At 38.4% G+C, this 18,257-nt stretch overlaps 1 protein-coding gene across 12 annotated transcripts in view; it reads right to left on the reverse strand.

Annotated features, from left to right (window-relative positions):
* The window catches only part of afdna (afadin, adherens junction formation factor a), a 121,030-nt gene that overhangs the window by 39,017 nt on the left and 63,756 nt on the right, over positions 1–18,257 (reverse strand). For 6 of the 12 annotated variants that reach the window (XM_041252561.1, XM_041252559.1, XM_041252560.1 and 3 more), the window contains exons 9-16: positions 10,155–10,199; positions 8,959–9,053; positions 8,175–8,434; positions 5,281–5,350; positions 4,644–4,750; positions 2,439–2,500; positions 1,970–2,175; positions 167–187 (exon numbers count right to left, since the gene is read on the reverse strand). In XM_041252561.1, the coding sequence (XP_041108495.1) occupies positions 167–187; positions 1,970–2,175; positions 2,439–2,500; positions 4,644–4,750; positions 5,281–5,350; positions 8,175–8,434; positions 8,959–9,053; positions 10,155–10,199 (866 nt within the window). The remainder of the gene's footprint in view (positions 1–166; positions 188–1,969; positions 2,176–2,438; positions 2,501–4,643; positions 4,751–5,280; positions 5,351–8,174; positions 8,435–8,958; positions 9,054–10,154; positions 10,200–18,257) is intronic. The other 6 variants (XM_041252563.1, XM_041252553.1, XM_041252562.1 and 3 more) reach the window with 3 other exon arrangements.

An 18,257-nucleotide genomic window follows, 5' to 3' on the forward strand; every position in this document is an offset into this window, starting at 1 on the left:
AAGGTTTTTAGTACCGCATGTTCCAAGTTGCTGAATGAGGGTTATGTACTGTTTCAAATCCACTGCTGAAGGGTTTATTTGTTGTTTTTGTTTCTGATATGGAAAAAAGCATGAGAAACTGTGCAAAGCTGACCGAGCTAGGTTGTTCCTAGAGGCAATATCCTACCTGATCCCCCTCGGGTATCTCCTGGAGAAAAGGGTGAGGAAAACATTAAGCAGGACAAAGAAAGATACCATCAACAGTCATGGCATTGACAGAGATTACAAGCATATACGAACAGCTGAAATCATCTACTGTAAAAGGCTGCCTGCAAAGAGACAGTACCTTAATGGCTTATGGTCATTGCAGTTTCAAATTGCAGAATGTCTCAGATGTAAAAAAAACAATAATAATGACCACCAGCTGCATCAATTTGTAGTTAATTGAGAGACTATTGAGATTATCTATTACAATGGATGTAATCTATATGTGCACTTCCCTGTATTTCCCCTGTTCATGAGTATTACAGTACTGTACATACACTTTATGAATGAACTATGTGTGCAATAATGTAAGTATTTAAATATAGCATCATTAGATAGAACTTGTGGAATTTGACACTCATCATTAAAAAAAAACTAAAATGTCAGAAGGGGAGTGAACAGGGAATAGAAATATATCAACCGTCATAAATAGACTGTGAATTTGTCCATTTTAAGAACTAAATAATACCACTATATTGCTGTACCAGACAGGAGAAACATTATAATTATATTTCTGTAATTCTCAATAAATCATAACAAGCTCCTTCCATGCAGCAGTGTCGAGCATAAAAGTTGGGGTTTTTTTTGTGTAAAAGGAAATGCGGCTATTCATGCAACATCATCAAAGCACTTTTCTAGGTTATGGATGCCTGGGCGAGGCTCTTATCAGTACATCTCATCCAAATTTCAGAATCAAAGCAAAAAAACTTGATACACTGGTACGACTTGGTTCATATTGGCAACTCATTTCTGAAAAACTGTGTACAAATGTTCAGGCACACACATACAGAACGTGTATATGTTTCTTGTGCATTTATATTATATTAACACTGTGGGATACAAAGGAATTATACATCAGCTGAGTGTCCCTGATGACTGCACCTGGTAGTTTAAACTATTTTGCCTTCACTGCTGCAGAGGCTGTCCAAGTGTACTCTGACTCATTCCCTCAAATTACTTAAACTGAAGACGACTTAAAAAAAAAAATTAAATAAACGTTAAATCAGTTCTAGAACATTACTCTCCTCTCTTGCCATTTATGTTAAGGAATGGCTAACCAAGATTTCAAAACACAGTTCTTACCTCTTGTTAGCATTAGAAAAAAAACAAAAAAAACCCGTTGATACCCTTTTTTTACATTAAGGAACTTTTCTTGTATTTAAATTTGGAATAAAGAGACCCACGTTAGTTTCAGTTTGCATCCCAGAGTGTTTAAATGACAATAGGGAGGACAAGAGTGAGAAGAACACAATGCAATATCTGATTTAAAAATCTGGAAATGTCAGAAACATATTCTTAGGATTACCAGAACAACATAAATAAATACAAAAATGCACAGAATCCCACTGAAGAACAGGTATGAAAAACTGCACACAAGGTCATTTTAAACAATCAGCAACAAAGACTGGTGTACCACACAAACACACTGGTTTAGAAAAGCTCCCAAGAGCATCAGATGAAACTGTGGCTGACCAACGCGATTACTGAGCTTTAGGAACCCTAGGGGTAGATTTAGGTTTAGATTAGATCAGTCTATCTAAAAACTGCAGACACAGACATATGGTTGTGCAGATCTGTAATGAATGCTGTGCATAAGATGGTCAATTAAACTGGTGCTCATTTAGTGCAGAATGCTCTGTTTCTTCATCTAAAGGGGAAAACACTACAGTTGTGGGGTGTACCATCTAGTCGTGTTTAAGTGAACAAGCAGGCACTGAGAACTCACCTGAATGACTCCTTCCATCGTGTTCACCATCTTGTTGACTATGGCTATCACCTTATGCGTGCGCTCGGAGGGACTCATATCGGGTCGATAGTGACTGGACAGCACGTAGCGACAGGTCATGTACAGTACGTATGTGGGGGACAGCTTGAAGTGCACTGTAGAGCTGTTAGTGTAGTTGATAATAGCGGAGAGGAAGGCATCTTCGGCTGAGGAGGCAAGCAAAGACGCACTTATGAGCAGTAAATTGAGAAAACAGAGGCAGTTTATTTAAAGTTACCAGCACTTCGGCCGCAGATACTGTACAATAGTATGGTCATTTAATTTACACTGTACAGACAGTGAACAATGGAGTTCCACAATGATTGCATAACTCTATTACAAGAGCTTGCATTTTTCTACCTACATTATCTTTCCAAATCTACGACATGTCCGAATATAAGAAATGGGGGTGAAAGACAGTGTTACTTACAGCTTTCCCTGAACTCTATGCTAGCTGGTAGCATCAGCTCTGGTCCCTGTCCATCCTGGGATCTGATGAGAGAAAGTTGCTTTTCAATAAACCAGTTTACATAGGGCAAAGTAATCCCACTGTCTACCGATGCCCACCTCTCCAGAGGCCTTGCTTTGGAGCACTTGTACAACATTCCTCAGCAAGGTGTGAAGAATAAACTGTTGCAGCCTATCCTTTTTGCTACCTTTCAGTAGTTTCTACTACTCACAGTGAGGCAGTGCAGATAGAGCATAGGTCTGGATTATTGATGAGGACATGCTTACTGGCATTGTGTTCAGTCAGCTCCAGTATGTATTTGGTTTCAAAGAGCCCCTGTGCACCTGTTAGCAGAACTGATCAAATATCACTTGCAATGAGCCATATTGTAAGGTTGAAGGTGTTGGTAGCTCAGTTGTATTTATTTAGACCACTATCTAATGGGACCACTATAAATTTAAAAAGCTTTAACCCATACAGTACATTATTTAAAGACTACTTTCTTAAAGGTTGTTTTGACAGATTAAATTTAATTTGAAGTTTCTAAAATGCACTCATTTCAATGTACTACTCATCCTTACTAATAATGCACTTTTAAACTCAAGGACATTCTCAATGGCCGAGTGTATTACAAAAAGTGTCCTGGATGTGTTCCCAGTGACACTCTCATTAGCTGTCAAATTCTGACAAAAAGATATAGTCAACTCATCTAATTCCTCACTATAGCAACAGACATCAGATGCCTCTGGGTTTAACTGACAAGGCTAAATGTCTAAAAGGGGCCTTATCCTTTCTCTCTCATCGCTACAAGGGCATTGTAAAAGTATAATGGCACTAGAGGAGTTCCTATTTTTTTTATACAACTAGAAAATGAACAAAAAAACAAGCATCATTTAAAGGGAAAGTTAACTCTGACAATAGTTTGTAAACATGGAGAAAAATTGATGTCAAAAAGGTGACACAAAAATATGATGGCCAGAGGTTGAAATAATGTGGCAGTTATATGGTTAATTTTTACTTAAACACCAGGAACAGAACGTGAAGAAATCATTAAAAAAAAAAAAAAAAAAAAACTACTGTGTAGCAAATGTACAAACCTTGTATCTCAGTGGCTGACCTGCACCATTGGTATGGACAGAAATTAAAGCAGTGGAACTTTGGCAGTGGAACTTTTGTTTGGAAAAACACAGTGCGTGTGCCTCTACATTATGCCAGTCTCCAGGGAGATACATCTCCTCACAGAGATAATAAGCTTTTGAGCTTGTTCTATACTGAACCTCAAATTCATTTATTTTCCTTGAAGTAAAAGCCTTGGTTTATTTATTCTGAAAAAAAAAACCCCAGTAATACCCCGTAATCTTGTATGGAATTGATATAATAAATGCCCTGCACCCCATGGTGTTAAACAGCAGTTAAAAAACAATGCAAATCAGTCCAAAGCCAAACACACACACACCCACTAATTAAACAAGGTAAGTGTTTCAGCATACTAAGTTAGGTCAGGCCACAGTTGAAGGGATTTACATTAAGTGAGCCTTCTTTATAATTTCAACATCTTGTACTGCTGTTTACAAAAAATACAGCAGTCAAGCAAAGCCAACACAAAGCCGTAACTGGTATTACTGGTTTACCCTCCCCTCAGGGTCCTACGTCATGCTTTTTTTTTTTTTTGGACTGCGAATCACAGGAGTAATTCCGCCCATATTAGAATAAAGGATGGAGGAAATTTACTGTAACTACCTATACAAGACAAAACTCTATAGGGTAGTGTAGGGTATTGTATTGGCTCAGTTATCTTAGTTGTTTCAGCACCATTCAGATAACTTACCCGGAAAGCTTTAAACACTAACATAACATACAAAACAAGAAGAGACAGGCAGTCAAACAAAGGAGAACACACTGTTATTGCAAGTAGGACTAACTCAGACCCCATTTTTTATACATGTACAGTAGCTATTAGTTCTTACTGCAGTAACATTTTTTTTATTTTTTACATTACATCTTTATATGGGTGGTCTGTTTTTGGACAGATACAGCATACTGTATGAATAGTATAGACTACCAGGGAGATCTTTCCTCCATTACAATGCATGTTAAACCTTTTTGCTTTCGGTTTCAATTTAACTTCAGCTGTTGTGTTCTCTAATTTAGAAAACAACACGAACATCTCTAACCCTCGGAACTCACCTGGACTCCTGCTTGCGGTAGTCCTGCTTCTGTTCTCCGTGCACCAAGGGCTTCACCATGCCACGCTCGCTAAGGGTGGATCTCTCAATATCCAGCCTGCTCGAACTCTGCAACAAAAAAAGACACACCACACAGCAACACAGAAGTTATAAAACCTCTCATCTGTCCTCAGCTGTCTGCAGTGAAAACAAATGGTTCAGTAGAAACAGACTACACTTCGCTCCTTACAGCCCAATGTGGAGTAACAGCCCTTTTTGTGATACAAAAATTTTGGGTACAGACAAGTGTATTTTATTTGTATAATTTTTATTAAAATTTTGGGTCCATGAAATACACATTTTTTTTTAGCACGAGAGTCTGAAGTCCTTCCTATGCATTTTTAGAGAAATTGTTGCGAGAGCAACAACAATGGGAGCTTTGTCTTGTAAGCAAGCTTCAAGTTTGAGAGTTGAGGGGGCAGCCCCATACCGTTTCAATGTGTATCCTCTCGTAATTATTCATCAGCGCCAGGAGGTGTTTCAAGATGTTGAGGCTTGACGGTCTGTAACATTGACTGATAACGGGAGGTCGTTTTTGAATGTGTGTCCTTATGCCTGGTACCGTTTCCAGGCACACCCAAAGCAATGCTCATCATTACCTTGCTTGTTGGCAGCGGAGTCCCACTGTGGATGTCCCCATCCAGTTCAAATGTTGTTTCAGGAACGCTTCTGTGTGAAAGGAGATTAATAGGCACAGACATGCAAATTAATTTTCTGCATCTGAAACCCGAATAGAGTCAAAAAAAGCCATCCGAATGATTAAGAATGCTTTGCGTCAAAGTTCATCTGTCTTTTCTGATTCGTACAAACATCTAAACGCATCAGAAATATTTGAGAGACGTAGAAACTCATTTCCACACCCTTTTAATTGATTGGTTTTATTGCGTTTCTCATTACAATCTCTAATCTAAGATACTATATTCACTATTTTTGCTTGTAGTGTTAGCAAAACTTGATATTTGTGCCAAAAGCGTTGTGTTTTTTTCCCCCATACACACAATAAAATATTAATGGCTTTATAGTAATCCATTTCTAATCTATCTAATTTTAGTCTGCATTAGTGGATATCAATATTCAATAAAAATTATTGAATGTTTAAATGATGAGAACCCATTGAGATCTCATTGCAAAGGAGATCCTGGAAGACACCAGCAGCACATTCAATCTGAATTACAGAAATACCAACCATGGCATATCCAAAACTAGAATCCATACCAACAAAATGAATGTACAGACAGTACAATCACAACAATCCAACCCCTATGAGGTATCTACTTACCAAGCAAACTATACTGTTTTTTTGATTCTTCATGGATTAGACTGAGCAAAAAAAATAAAGTGCTATTTCAGTAATTGTACTGAGCTCATCTGCCAGTCCTATGCAAAGGAAATCAAATGTTGCACGCAGAATGCTTTGCACTGATCTACTTAGTCTCTTATTTGACCCTCCCAACAATACATGTTAGCCTCCATAACCCCTGCAATAAAATGAGCTGGTGGATTCAGCACCACTTTTTTTTTTTTTTTTTTTTTTAAGTTATCATTAATACAAACAGCAGCTGCAATGCTACTAACTTGAATCTATTGTCCCAGAGTATTTTACCACTTTCCTATTCATTGCATTATGTTGTTATATTAGTGCCTTGCATGGCAAGTCTTGTGATGATCTTTGGAATAGAGCTAAAAGGGGGATAGCTGCAGGGCAGCTGAAGTCTTGCCCACACCTGGTCAGTCATTCTTAACGTTGGCACAATTCCTACATTTACAATTCCATGGGTGAAAGTGCCCAAAGATCATTTTGACAAACTCCTGGGACAAAATCAATCTCAAAATCAAGCCGGAGATCTGGGGGTCACCTAGGCCCCCCTAAGTTCTGCAGTTGTACATGCTTTCAGATGCATCGAGCCATTTCAGAAGAATATTTGAAATTTACTTTGTAGAAAAAGAAACTCACATGAGGCTAGACACAAACATAGTTTTTGAAATGCAAATGTTTGCTCCAGGACTTAATGATTGAGGGCTGATTTGGCCCCCTACCAAAATTTTAGGGGGGCATTTTCTTTAGTTAGGGGATCAATATGTTTTACGATTTAGAATTCAACACAACCACAGTATTTGTATACCGACCTTGTGTTTCCAAAGAACAACAAAAAATAAAAATGTTAAAACAAAGTTTTCATTTAGTCAGTAAGAATTAGGTCTTTTACAATGTTTTTAAAGTTACAATGTGTTTATCTTCTATATGCTCCAAAAGAATACAAAAATAAATAATTTGCCACGCAATCTGTATTATTAATATGTAAAGTAACGTTATTAGAATAATAATTAGTGTTAGTTAAAATAAATAAATAAATAATTGACGTACATTAACCATATAAAAGTAAACATGAAGTTTAAAAAAACATAGTGATTTTAAAATGGAGAAGCTGGAGCTGTGGTTTTCATTTCACGACTTTTACTGCTCTTTAACTAAGCATCCCCTTCAAACTAAACAACAAATAGTACGCATTTCTCATATGGTCTCGCTCTGTCACTCTCTCTCCAGTTCAAAACCAAATCGATCACCACTTGACAGTTCAGGCATAATTAAATCAGGCAGGCGCGACTGTTTTGGTCAAGCAACCAGATATGTTTACAATATGTCTTGCTGTGTTTCACTGCCTGGTACAGCATTCTCAAGAACAGCATTTCATTTTAAGGTAGATCAGTTTGGAAACACTTAATGATTTTTTTATGTTTGTTTGTTTTGTTTTTAGAAACACACACTTGGCAAACATGTTGTTGCTGTCCTTATCAAAAGTCGTATTTCTGCAACCATTCACATTGAAAATGGCGCTTTCATTAATCACAGTACAAGCCATTTTACTGCTTTGGAAGTGTGAATGTGCAGCTGGGATATCTTAATAGCAGCGCTCCTGTGTCATAAACCTGACACATATTGATAGATGGAGTTCGCTGATCTAAAAATAGTTTATTTTTAGATCAGTGATGGAGCTTCGAATGTAGGAGGATTCTCTCCATGTCGGCTTTTTGCACAAACCAGCCCCACCCTATGTTTTTGGCATTTCTACACAAATAATACGAATGGACCTGGGAGAAGCCATTTTGACGGAATACAGATGGAACAGTTTCACCCATACAATTCCCTTTCCTTTAATCCCCATTACAACTGGCCAAATAACTGCACTTTCAACCATGTTATGCTTTTACTTAAGAGGACTGTACAGGAAAAAAGCACACATAGAAACATTAGCCAGTGCAGCTCTTGGAGCCATACTAACCCCCCCCCCCCCCCCCCCCCCCAAAAAAAAAAATACAATAAAAAAAGTAAAAGGACTAAACAATAGCAATTATACTGACTGATTTAGTAGCTTTTTGCCCATTAAACATACTGTATTTTTATACTACTCATTGAGCCCATATATAGCACATGGACATTAGGTTTACCCTGCATCATTTGTTTTTCAGTGACTGGTAAATGTGCGACACATACCCTGATTTGTGTCGTTGTCCTTTGACCATGGGGCCAGCGTCCATGCTCCTTTTGGTCATCCCGTGGTCATAGCTGGGATCCACAAACTTGAAGACATGAGAAGACCCAAACTGGACCTTCATGCCACTTCTCAGCATGGTGGTCTCAGCAATTTGCTGACCGTCAACATAGGTCTCAGCATCAAAACTTGGGATCACTGTTACCATGCCATCCATGTGGGTGAGGTCACAGTGGTGGGGCTGGATTCCTGGGCCAAACAACTGACAGAGAAGAGACGAAGTAACTCAGTATTGAAGTGTAACCAAATGTCAACCAATTTCTAAACAAACTTAGTATATTTTTGGATTATGATGTAAATGTTCTTGAGCAGTTTTTGCAATAGGGAGGTTTGTTCTATAAAGTGTGAGATCCACTGTTCTGGAGTAATTCTTCTCAACCCTAGACCGCCAACAGTCCAGGAACTAAATATGTTTTAGTGCAATAACAAATTTCATATTTCAAATTTGGAATCAAATTAACCGTTTGTAATTTTTGTGGCTTGCATGAAAAAAGAGCTACAAAGTTACAGGGCTGTATGAAGGATGTCCAATTAAATGCATTAGCCTCAAAAGGATATTAGTTGTGCCAAACTATATTAAGATCATTAAAACTCTCCCTGCAGATATGAAGCAAACATGCACAGCAATTCTTAGAAGTGTCAATGTTTCTGCTCTGTTAATTTTCCACTGCACACCTGATTAAAAACATTTCTAGATTTTAACCATTGGGAATAGTGTCCCCTCACCTGAATCGAGTTTTCATCTGTTTTATCTGAGCCAACCTCTGTGACACTCATCTGTAACCGATAGAGCTTTGGTTTATCCCTGGAGTCTGACCCATCTGCAAGAGACAAACATATTTCATACAGGTGGTACAGATAGCACAAAAAACTTACGTCACTTTAAAAATCTCAATAAGTGACCTAAAATCACATATATACACAATCACTGTGTATTCTTTTATATATATATATATATATTAAAAATAAAAACATAAAGTACAGTATTTACATAATGTTTGTAAAAATTGTCAATTTGCAATAGACTAGCGCATGTTGCTTGTTTGTTTTTTTCTGCCTTCTAAGGAGAAATTATATTTTAAGAATACATTAAAAGGTCACCTGCACTAATTGACAAACTGATTTACACAGGTAAATATGCTGAGCTTTTATATTTTGAGGTATTTATCTGCAGAAACAAGGTCTAATAAGATGTGGATATAAACATATCTTGTTTATGCACTTCAAGGTACATCACCCCAGGATTTGCATCTCTACAAAATAAGTTTCTAAAATGAATCTCTTTGTTTTGAGGTTCCTGCTCTGACAGGGTCAAATCTTACTGGGAGCGATGTGTGATACCCTGACATAGGAAACTGCAGTACTTCAATGCCCACCAATTAAGCCCCTTACTTGAGACTTTGATAACTTGCATAGAAAGCATCAATCGCCTTCAATCAGTCAGTATTGTAAAGAAATGTTCTTTTATTCGCAATCAGTGCTATTATGGCAAAGCTTTGACTCAGGATTTCAATTTAAAGATTTTTATGGAAAATAAATAAATAAATAAATAAATAAATATTCTAAAGGTATTTTATTATCCATTAAGTAGTTTATGTTGCAGCCAACAATCTAGCATGTCTGTATTAACTGCACTTATGTAATTAATAGACACTCAAAAACACTCTCTAAATAACTCTCTAGACAAAGTTCAGTGAATACTGTAGGGCCAAATCATTCCTAAAGTAGGGGTCAGCAAACACAGCATCTTCCTCAAGCTCATACATTACTTTGTAGCAACTGCAGTCTACCAGCTTTTGCAAAACCATCTCATGAGTTTTACTTTGGCAAAACAATAACAACAAATCCTACCAATAAAGTCTAGTGTTTAAATATATAGACACAAGGAAACACAAGTAAAGAAAGAATTCTGGTTACGGTACCTTCTTGCTGGCGATAGCTGTAGTAGGCATAGTGCTTCCCTCTCCCTAGGGTTAGGAGACATGCACAGGAGCCAGGTACAGACAGACCAGCAGAACAGACACCGGACAGAACATGCACAGGAGGGCAGGAGAGAGAAGATAGGAAAGGGTGAAAATGCAGCAGGGCGATACAAACAACATGCTCAGCGCACAGTAAGTAACAAGGCCTTCGTATCCCCCTCTTTGACTGGTCAGCCAAACAGACATACTACCGATCACTGAATTAAGGATATTTTACAATAGTTTTCCTTTTTCAACAGTGTTTCACAGAAACCTTTTGGGAGAGGAAGGTCTACAAGTTCTCCCACAGCCTTTAACCTCCTTTAACCACAAACTGTGGGGAGAGTCTCCCTCAACACTCCATTGCTGCCATTCTGTCAAATGACGCACTTCTGAAGGCCTCCATTTTAACTAGCTTCCTTGATGATAGCTGGAAATGAATGGACATAGATATTAAGCATGGCTGAATTTTGAGAAGTAGCTCATAAGCCAGCTGCAGGTCTCAATTTGACCACTGAGTTACAGAGATGGGGAAGACAGATAAAATGTGCCACAAAAAACAAAATGCAGGTCACCCCTATCACCAAGGAAGAACCACACCACCATCACCTTGAGCAATTTATCCTTTTCATAGAGCTTAGAAAAACCACACAGCTCAGCCCCTGACAAAGAAAAGATTACATTTTAGAGAGTGGAATACTAGTTGCCAAGTCCTTCAGTCACATGGCAAGGGTGTAGCAAACCAATAAAACCGATACTAGAAATAATGTGCCGTTACTCAGAATAGACACACAGATTACATTCAGCCAGCTGATCTCTCATTTTTAACATATTCTCTTTGCTCTGGAGGTACATCTTGTCATGAGGGTGGATTTAACAAAACATTTATTTTCAATTTCAATAACTTCTCGCAGTGACTTATTTACAAATGACAATGTATCCTACGAAACTATACCATACAAACGAAAGGAAGTAAAAGTTCTTATGAAGCCTTCCATCTTTCAACAACTCTTGAAATAGTGACAATGTTTTCTTTTTTAAATAAACCCTCATCTCCAACTGCCCCCTACCACACACACATTCAAGAGACACTTAATAAAATGTTACCAGATGTGCTTGCACCAAGCTAACAATGACTTCAACCTTCGTGGCGAAGCACTATGGCTCTTTAGGCACCAATTTCCTGTGTTTCCAAGGGCCAACTTAGCCCACCATATATCTTTTTATTAGTTTTAAGCCATCTGAACTTAAACCACAATGTTGCAATCGGGTCTGACAAAGTAAAAGACAAGAACAAAAGATACGTTCTTGTGACATGGTTAGTTCATTAATATCAGGTCAGTAAAGCTGGGGGCGGCAAGCAGCTTGGAATCAGTGCATGTTAGAATTCAGGTCAATCGTCAACAGGCAGTTATATTAGTACTGGAACAAACATCCAGATATTCCAACGAATATTTTTTGACATGTATTCAGATACAAAAAAAATCAGATGTTAGTATTCGTTAGGAATGACAAAAATACCTTGCACTTATTTATTGCCTCACCAGAAGTTGCACAACAGTTTAAAAAATTGCAAATGAAAAAGAGCTCTGTGTAATACGTGAATTTTATATATATTTTATATAAACACAGCAGCTCAACCCTCTATTAAAACTTGGGTAAAGATAATATTAGATGGGAAATAGTTAATACAGTATTGCCATTTAATGCAATACCATTTTCAACTGATACAAATAAATTTCAGATGGTTGTATCACATTATATATATTGTCACAGAGACGGCCGAAGTGGGCGGCGTCAGAACCAGGAAAAGGAATGAAATACACAAAACACAGGACGGATGAAATGAAATGATGATGGCGCTGGCTGGCGCTGGGTTATTGTAAAATAAAAGGGTTTAACAAACGAAAGACAGGACACGGCACTTTGCGCCAAAATAAACAGACAAAGAAAACGAATAGACACGGACAAAACACAGAGTGGACGAACACTACACAAACAATTGAAATCTATTCTCTCTCTCTCTCTCTCTCTCTCTCTCTCTCTCTCCCTCCCTCCTCCCGAACACCCAACCCTGAGTATGTGACAACGTGCATCTATATATACTGTTGTGCTGGGATTCAATTACCAATTAATTCTTCACTTGAATCCCAGCATGTGAATTAATAAAGCGCAATTCCCCGTGCTCACATATTACTACATTTTACTTGCACGTGAAGTGCTGTGCAATCCTCGTGCCTAAATACACATATACATTTTAAACACTTGTGTTACACAGACCCATTTATATCCCGTGTACCAATGTCTATACACCAACATTTAAACACACCACACGCAACACATAACAGATAATACACACAGGGGTGGGCACTTTGTCACAATTATATATATATATATATATATATATATATATATATATATATATATATATATATATATATATATATATATATATATATATTATACACACACACAGTACTGTGCAAAAGTTTTAGGCAGGTGTGAAAAAATTCTGTAAAGTAAGAATCCTTTCAAAAATACATGTTAATAGTTTATATTTATCAAATTAACAAAATGCAAAGTGAGTGAACAGAAGAAAAATCTACATCAAATCAATATTTGGTGTGACCACCCTTTGCTTTCAAAACAGCATCAATTCTTCTAGGTACACTTGCACACAGTTTTTGAAGGACCTCAGCAGGTAGGTTGGCCCAAACATCTTGGAGAACTAACCACAGTTCTTCTGTGGATTTAGGCAGCCTCAGTTGCTTCCCTCTCTCGCAGTAATCCCAGACAGACTCGATGATGTTGAGATCAGGGCTCTATGGGGGTCATACCATCACTTCCAGGACTCCTTCTTCTTTACACTGAAGATAGTTCTTAATGAATTTCGCTGTATGTTTGGGGTCGTTGTCATGCTGCAGAATAAATTTGGGGCCAATCAGATGCCTCCCTGATGGTATTGCATGATGGATAAGTATCTGCCTGTACTTCTCAGCATTGAGGAGACCATTAATTCAGACCAAATCCCCAATTCCATGTGCAGAAATGCAGCCCCAAACTTGCAAGGAACCTCCACCATGCTTCACTGTTGCCTGCAGACACTCATTCGTGTACCGCTCTCCAGCCCTTCGGCGAACTAACTGCCTTCTACTACAGCCAAATATTTCAAATTTTACCTCACTTGTTTCCACGTCGGAGGTATGGCTTTTTGGCCGCAAGTCTTCCATGAAGGCCACTTCTGACCAGACTTCTCCGGTCAGTAGATGGGTGTACCGGGGTCCCACTGTTTTCTGCCAATTCTGACCTGATGGCACTGCTGGACATCTTCTGATTGCGAAGGGAAGTAAGCATGATGTGTCTTTCATCTGCTGCAGTAAGTTTCCTTGGCCGACCACTGTGTCAACAGTCCTCAATGTTGCCCGTTTCTTTGTGCTTCTTCAAAAGATCTTGGACAGCACATCTGGAAATCCCTGTCTGCCTTGAAATTTCTGCCTGGGAGAAACCTTGCTGATGCAGTATAACTACCTTGTGTCTTGTTGCTGTGCTCAGTCTTGCCATGGTGTATGACTTTTGACAATAAACTGTCTTCAGCAAGCTCACCTTGTTAGCTGCGTTTGGCTGTTCCTCACCCAGTTTTATTCCTCCTACACAGCTGTTTCTGTTTCAGTTAATGATTGTGTTTCAACCTACATTGAATTGATGATCATTAGCACCTGTTTGGTATAATTGTTTAATCATACACCTGACTATATGCCTACAAAATCCCTGACCTAGAAGAACTGATGCTGTTTTGAAGGCAAAGGGAGGTCACACCAAATATGGATTTGATTTACATTTTTCTTCTGTTCACTTACTTTGCATTTAGTTAATTGATAAATATAATCTGTTAACATGTCTATTTTTTGAAAATATTAGAATAAAATGTCGTAAAAAAAATGTTGTGTGTGTGTGTGTGTGTGTGTGTGTGTATATATATTATATATATATATATATATATATATATATATATAGATATATATATATATAGACACACACACACCTACACATTCACTTGTATAAGTACATACTTGGTTTCACTGCAGACTTTAGCCATCCCTCGGTAACTTACCTTAATTTCCAATAGTGCAAGCAGAATAAACAGGACATATAAAAACACTTTGGTACTGTAAAAAAGAGCTTCCTGACACACATATGAACATTTTAAATAAATTCGCTAAACCCAATAAGCAATATTGTGCTGCTATTTGTTAGCATCATTAGAGCAAGGCTAAATTATGCAAAGCAAGTTCACTTGTTTTACCCCAACTAAGTTTGATGACAACTAATAAGCAGGTTTATCAAAGTGTACACAGCATAGCAGTAAGCGTATATGAAGATTTTTACCATAGCAACCAGATATACAAACTTTGTAATCCTATTACTAAGAACCACATATGTAAATGAATTTAAGAATGGATTATTGTATTATTGTATTGAGAGGATACATAAAACACAAAAAAGGCATTTTTAAAATCATTTTTATGCAATTTTACAGAAACTGTTCACTTTTTTGACTCTCCAGATGGCAACATTTTATAATTTTTACTGCAATCACCAGCATATTAAACATGCACTTCTTAATATTGCAAAGCCCTAAATCTTGGCTGCCGTGGTGTGGGGGAAAAAAATGTTCCTGTATTTAGTCTTTACAGCTAGCTGGGTACAAATCAGTGTGTGTAAATTAAAAAATACACTGTACAGCTGGCAGTTTGGAGTGCGGCTACTTCTTGGCATTATGCCCAATCGCATTACAGCGAAATTAGCAGGGCTCCAAAAAAGTGTTATACATCACCACGTGTTGCTATAACTGTTTAAATAATGTACCCGTCATTTTTTTTCATTGTTAACATCCTGACAACTTTTTAAACTTCTAACTTTAAAGTTTCAAAGCTCTTTTCAAAATGTCTGCTCTAGTGCACTAATAGTGTAAAGATTATTGCCAACACTGTCAAACAAGTAACACAGCAATAGCGATCCATGATGTGTCACGGAACAGCAAAGCCAGAGCAGGCCTTTGAAAAATTCCGTGACTTAGCTTTATCTTATCTGGCCTTGGGTGTAAAGTATTCATTCCTGGAGGGGGGATGAACAGCTGGTTGAATTATGTGACATTCAGCTTGTAAAGTAGATAGTGAGAAGACAGGAAAGAGGAAACAGTGGAGGAGGGGAACAGAGGAAAAGTAATTAAAAGGTGTTTCTTTTTGAGAGAGCTGAGATATGAGAAAAAGGGGTTTTATGGTTTTGGGCATAACTTATGTGATTTTCTGCACGTAGGCTTCAAATGTGGTTGTAAAGCTGGCACACACACACACACACACACACACACACACACACACACACACACACACACACACACACACACACACACACACACACACACACACACACACACACACACACACACACACACACACACACACACACACACACACACACACACACACACCACACACACACACACACACACACACATATATATATATATATATATCTAGTATTACTGTGACTATGCCACAAGAGCTCAGACGTACAATCTCTGATGCCAGAGGAGTGCTCAGAAACTAAACATCTACTCTGACACCATGGCTGCGGTAATAAAATATACTTTGAAGCCATGGCTACTGGAGTCACTGAATGACGATCTCTGTTGCTGTATTCCATATTAATCTATTCTCTGCTACTTTCACAATAAAGATGTTGATAGTTTTGACAATCTCTGTCCAGACTATTTTATTGTTAAGCAAAAAAGTCAGGTTATTATCATAACCCTAGTTTCCTGAAATAGTAATTAAACTATTACCTAATGGGTATTTATCGTAAAGACCCTGATAACTTGAATAAGATTTCAAAGCTGCACGTCAAAGCCTGTGACACAGTCGTGCCCGCCCTCGAGGGCATAAATGGACTGCAGACAGACATCGTGAGAATTTTTCCTTCAAGACTGCTGCAATCACAGGCGACCTTGAAGGTTAATGGTTACATATTTATTTCAGGGAACCAGGGTTATGATCATTTACCATTGAACTTTGCCCCATGACAGACAAAAAAATTGTTCAGACTGCCTCCAACTCTGTATTCTGTCCACATAATACGCGAATGCCCGCAAGAGTATGGAGCTGCCGCTCCCTGTCAGACTGGAAAGCCTCCAATCCCACAGTCTGGTTGATGTGGAATGCAGAGCTGATTTTCTGCAAAAAAGCAGGATTGGTGCGAAGCGTAAGCTTTTGCAATTGAAATAAGCGGACGCGATCCCAAGCAAGAAAGACGCTTTCAACGATAAGTATTTCAGCTCAGCTGAATGCAAGGGCTTAAAAGGGGGCTTCATAAGCGCTTCAAGCACCACATAAAGCCTTCAACAAGGGATAATGTTCTTCATAGGCGACCAAAGACGTCAAGCTCCTTTCAAAAATTTCCCCACCAGGAAATGAGCTCCTAGGAACTGGGAAGAAAGAATCAATTTTGATATGGCAAGCTGAAATGGCTGCCAAAAATAGACCTTTAAATGTACAGGGGGATTTTCACTCATCAAATAGGTCCTGTAAAAATTGCAGTACAACTGCCACGGGCCAAGTCCTCGGGTCAAAACCCTTAGGCAGGCACCATGTGTGAAATACGGCCTACTTGTACCAATACTGGGAAAGCATGGCTTTCTGCAAGGTGTCAACGACCCTATTAGATAACCTCAGACGGCTCAAATATTGCCGTTCAAGGGCCAGACCAAGATCCACAGGCTTGATGGGTTGGGATGACACAACGTTCCCCGCATCTGACTGAGCTGGTCACGGCTGACCGCTTAGGAGCTGCATCAAGGCGGAAAACCAGTCTCCTGGGCCAATAAGGGGCTACTAATAGCACCCTGGCCCGGTCCTGCCTGATTTTCTCCAGACACAGCAGGTGCATGGTGAGCGGTAGAAAGGCATACGGTCGATAAGAAAGCAGGAGCACCAGCTCCTTTGTGGACTCTTGCACGCTGAGAGCGTTGTTGCATCTCATCTACTGCGGGTCCAAATTTGCATCTGTGCACTGTACAGAAGCAAGAGCAAGCCATTAACACATTTGATAAGCAGGTATAATTTACAGATTTCAAATTTCAGAGTTTTTTCTTAAAAAGCACTTGTCATATTTAGAGTACAGATGGACACGTGTACTCAAGCAAATCAATTAAAATAGTCATTTAGAAAATTACTAAAATTGCATAATAGTGGTTTCAACCTTTTTTAAAAACCCATCTGTCCTCTCTACTAAATAGTACGACAGTTGCAATAAAAGACAGAATAACCCAATTAACAACACACCCCCCCTCCACCCCCCCACCCCCCCCCCACAATTAAATTATATATTAAATACTACTGGTCACCCCCCCAGCATTTGGGACCGACAAACTGCTGGTTTAGGATATCTCAGGATGCACAGAATCAAAAGCATTTGAAAATCTCAGAAACACACATATTCACTTTCTGCACTGTAAATGTTTATCACATTACCATTTACTTCCCATTTCAGCATAATTATGTGTGCCATTTAAAATATTTACACATCAAAAACCTCAAGATAAAACTATAACAACTAAACAATGATAAACTTTTCATTAAAGCTAAAATAAAAATGCTCCAATGAGATGCGGTATAACTTTGTCGCTTTGCGCTTTTGTAAACGCTTTTGTGTTTACTTTCTTTGTTTTTGTCTTTTGCAAGTAAGAAATGTATCAATTTGACTTGAGAAACTCCACACAAGATAATCTGGATGCACTCTATCAAACACCGAAAAGAAAGTCAACCAGCCGCTATTGCTGCAGTGTTCCTAAAATACAGCCTGGCTAATAAAAAAAATAAAGTCAAAGTATTGCGATTATTATTTGTTTATTTTTTACTTTAAAAAATGCAGAAAGATTGTGCTTCACTGATTAGTGTTCAATAGGATGAGCTGAAAACCGCTTCATGAGCAGCACAGAGCTCTAAGCAAAACTCTCCATAGGCAGAATTGCCAGATGCCTGCTTCACCCACTCAAATCAAAATCATGCA

This window comes from Polyodon spathula, chromosome 6 (assembly GCF_017654505.1).
Source record: "Polyodon spathula isolate WHYD16114869_AA chromosome 6, ASM1765450v1, whole genome shotgun sequence".
Classification (NCBI taxonomy): domain Eukaryota; kingdom Metazoa; phylum Chordata; class Actinopteri; order Acipenseriformes; family Polyodontidae; genus Polyodon; species Polyodon spathula.